At 55.5% G+C, this 2864-nt stretch overlaps 1 protein-coding gene across 2 annotated transcripts in view; it reads left to right on the forward strand.

The window, feature by feature from the left end:
* LOC127749695 (elongation of very long chain fatty acids protein AAEL008004-like) overlaps positions 1–2696 on the forward strand; it is a 42911-nt gene extending 40215 nt beyond the window's left edge. For both annotated transcript variants that reach the window (XM_052268940.1, XM_052268941.1), the window contains exons 2-3: positions 320–396; positions 2445–2696. In XM_052268940.1, coding sequence (XP_052124900.1) covers positions 336–396; positions 2445–2683 — 300 coding nt within the window. In that variant the 5' untranslated portion in view covers positions 320–335 and the 3' untranslated portion in view covers positions 2684–2696. The remainder of the gene's footprint in view (positions 1–319; positions 397–2444) is intronic.
* Positions 2697–2864: the final 168 nt, after the last annotated feature.

Genomic DNA, 2864 nt, shown 5'->3' on the forward strand with positions numbered 1-2864 from the left:
CCCGCCGGTACGTACCCAGCCCAGTACCCTCCGCCCGCGTTACCCGCCGGTACGTACCCAGCCCAGTACCCTCCGCCCCCGTTACCCGCGAGTGACCCTGGGGGCCCACCTGGAGGGTATACGCAGTCCTGCCTGCTCTTTTCGCCGTTCTTTCGACTAGTCGCCTCTTAACGGCTCTATTGTTCTCGCAACGGCCAGCCCCGCTCCGTCGGCCTCGCCGGCTCTGGCGTTCAAGTCTCCGGACCGCGCAGGGCGCCCCTCTTTTAATTTAACTGCCCGCAGTTTTTAATCTCTTTCTGTTTTTCTCCGTCTTTTCCAGATTGCCATAAGTCGCCATGGCGGCCATCATCAGAGTGGTGGAGGACCGGTACCACGGCATCATGGACGCCCTCGGAGGTGAGCTACTACTTCTACGCATTTTGCGCCACGTGTTTCTTGTGTGCTGTTCCGACCCGGTCCTGCGCGACCCCGCCTGCACGCGAGGCCTGCAGTTTTTACGGTTTCGAGATTTTCGAAATATGATGAATAACGAATGCTTGACGTCGACGTGCTCTGCTTTGCTTGTCTCTGTCTCTCACTCTTCTCTCAGCCTCCCACTCTCTCACTCTCCACAGTCCCGCCACACGCACTCACACGCTGTTCGGCCGCGGCACTGTCCGTTCGTTCGTGTCGACATGACACCCGACACCGTCACCGCGAAACTAGCTTACAACACAACGTCCATATACCATCATAATTTTGTCTTTTTATACGTGTGTAATTTCCTCGATGGTGTTAGTTCGAGGCAACACGACGCGTACTGTCTCCTCCTCCCCTCTCATCCCCTTCTGTCGCGCGGTCAATCGCAAGATTTGTATATTTCTCTCAAACGAACAAACGTTGCTACAATTCCGCTCACGCGGCTGACGCAGCGCGGGCTGGCGGGGCGCCAGGAGGGAGCGAGGAGCGGGCTTGTTGTTTCCTGGGCAGCTCGACTGACGCTCTTGGAGGCGTCTTTGCAGTCCTCCGGTAGATTCGTCATCGTTTCTCGCGCCGTTTCCGGGGTGGTGCGAAGGATCGCTTCCCGCCCAACCGGAGCCGTTTGCGTCCGTTGTGTGGGCAATAATGTGTATCGCAACTGACGCACCGCCGTTCAATGATGCGGATCTCTGATAAAAAAAAATAACTAAAATGATCAGTAAAGCGCACGCTTTTTCTCGTGTTTCGTTCAAAAGAAAATAAGGCGTATCGATTGATTCCTGCAGCAACGTTTGGGACCAGCAGGTGTTTGCAGCACCTTCGCCACCACCTCGCGGCCAGCAGCGGCCGGTCCGGTTCGCTCGACCATTAGCTAAGGAGGTCTGGGTCGCTGCGGCAACTGCCCCTTCTTCTGAAAGAGGAGAGGGCTCCTTTCTCTCTCGCTCGCCCTCCACTCGAACAAAATTTCACAAGAATTCCAACAATACAAATACAAAGTTAGCATTTTTGAAAACGATCGCGGTTATCTACAGCATGTCAAAAGTTCATTTATTTTTCTTTTTTTTTCTTTAAAATTATGTCCGTTGAGAGACGTAACGTATAATGACGAAGGACAGTGTGGCCGCCGGGTATCGGGACTGTACTGCAGGCCACTCAACTCGAGAGCACCGTTCACCGTTTTCCGGAACAAGAAGCAGAGAAGGACCAGCCGGGCGGACGAGGGCACACGCGATACATACTCACAGATAATAGCTGTCGTGTATTACCGTCATTCCGGCCACTCACCGCCGCGCGGTCCGCAAGGAGTGGCCGTCAGCATATCGAATACGGAAAAAAAAATCGGATTTAAAAAGCAGACAACTTTCCATGCAAGGTCCTGGTGTTTGTTTCGGGATCTGGTTCGAGTTCACGCACAAACCCACAGTTATTCATCAACGATGAGAGAAGGTACACATACGCGCCTGTATGCGAAATGGGGGGAGTAGTGGGAGAGCCAAACTACAACAACAGTAAAAGAGATAAAACCGGAGTTCCAGCGTGCGCGACCTAGGGCAAGCCAAAGCCAGCCAGCGGCGGAATGCGACCAAGTCTGCGTCTGTGGTTTGGTTGGAGAAGAAAGGGGGGGGGGGCACAGTCAGGGACGCGGCGGGCGCCGGCTGGCCACCGCACAGGCCTCAGGCCTCACACATCTCATTTACTTTAATCGCGTGCTCTGCGAGACGCCGGACGCTATCCGGTCCACTAGGACGCGGAGAAGGAGGGAGGAGAAAAAGAAGGGGGGGGGGCTATTTTAGTCGTAGCTATGCGATCATCTAATTCCCTCTGCTAACTCGTTATGAAATGTTACGTCCGGAAGCTCCGCCGAGTAATCAATCCAATGAGACAGACTACGTTTGTTATTACGTTTTTTTATTTACCAGAGTGGATTCGAAAAAACCCAGGCGCCTGCTTGTCTGTACTAAATTTGCATTCCTTCCTTCCTTCAGATCCCCGAGTGGCGGACTGGCCGCTGATGGACTCGCCGTTCCCCACCCTGGCCATGGTCGTCGTGTACCTGCTGTCGGTAGTCATCATCGGGCCCTCAATCATGGCCAACAGGAAGCCCTTCGCGCTAAATAAAATCCTCGTCGTGTACAACGCCTTCCAAGTCTTATACAGCGCCATCATGTTTTACGAGGTGAGTCCAGTCCCCCCGTTAAGTCCCCGCAGTGTCGTCGTGTTGTAGTCGCGAGCTGCGCGCGCCTCTCCTCTGCGGCTCTGGGCGCCCTGCACTGCTGGGTAGGCAACCCGGCCGCCGGGCTGCGAGCGGGCTGCCTGCCGCCCAGGGGCTCGGAGCGCGCCGCCGGTGACGGCCGGCCGACAGTGACAAGCAGGAGCAGTGAGCTCTCCCTGGGAGAGGGGGGGGG

Source organism: Frankliniella occidentalis, unplaced genomic scaffold (genome assembly GCF_000697945.3).
Source record: "Frankliniella occidentalis isolate FOCC.00 unplaced genomic scaffold, Focc_3.1 Scaffold79, whole genome shotgun sequence".
Taxonomy (NCBI): domain Eukaryota; kingdom Metazoa; phylum Arthropoda; class Insecta; order Thysanoptera; family Thripidae; genus Frankliniella; species Frankliniella occidentalis.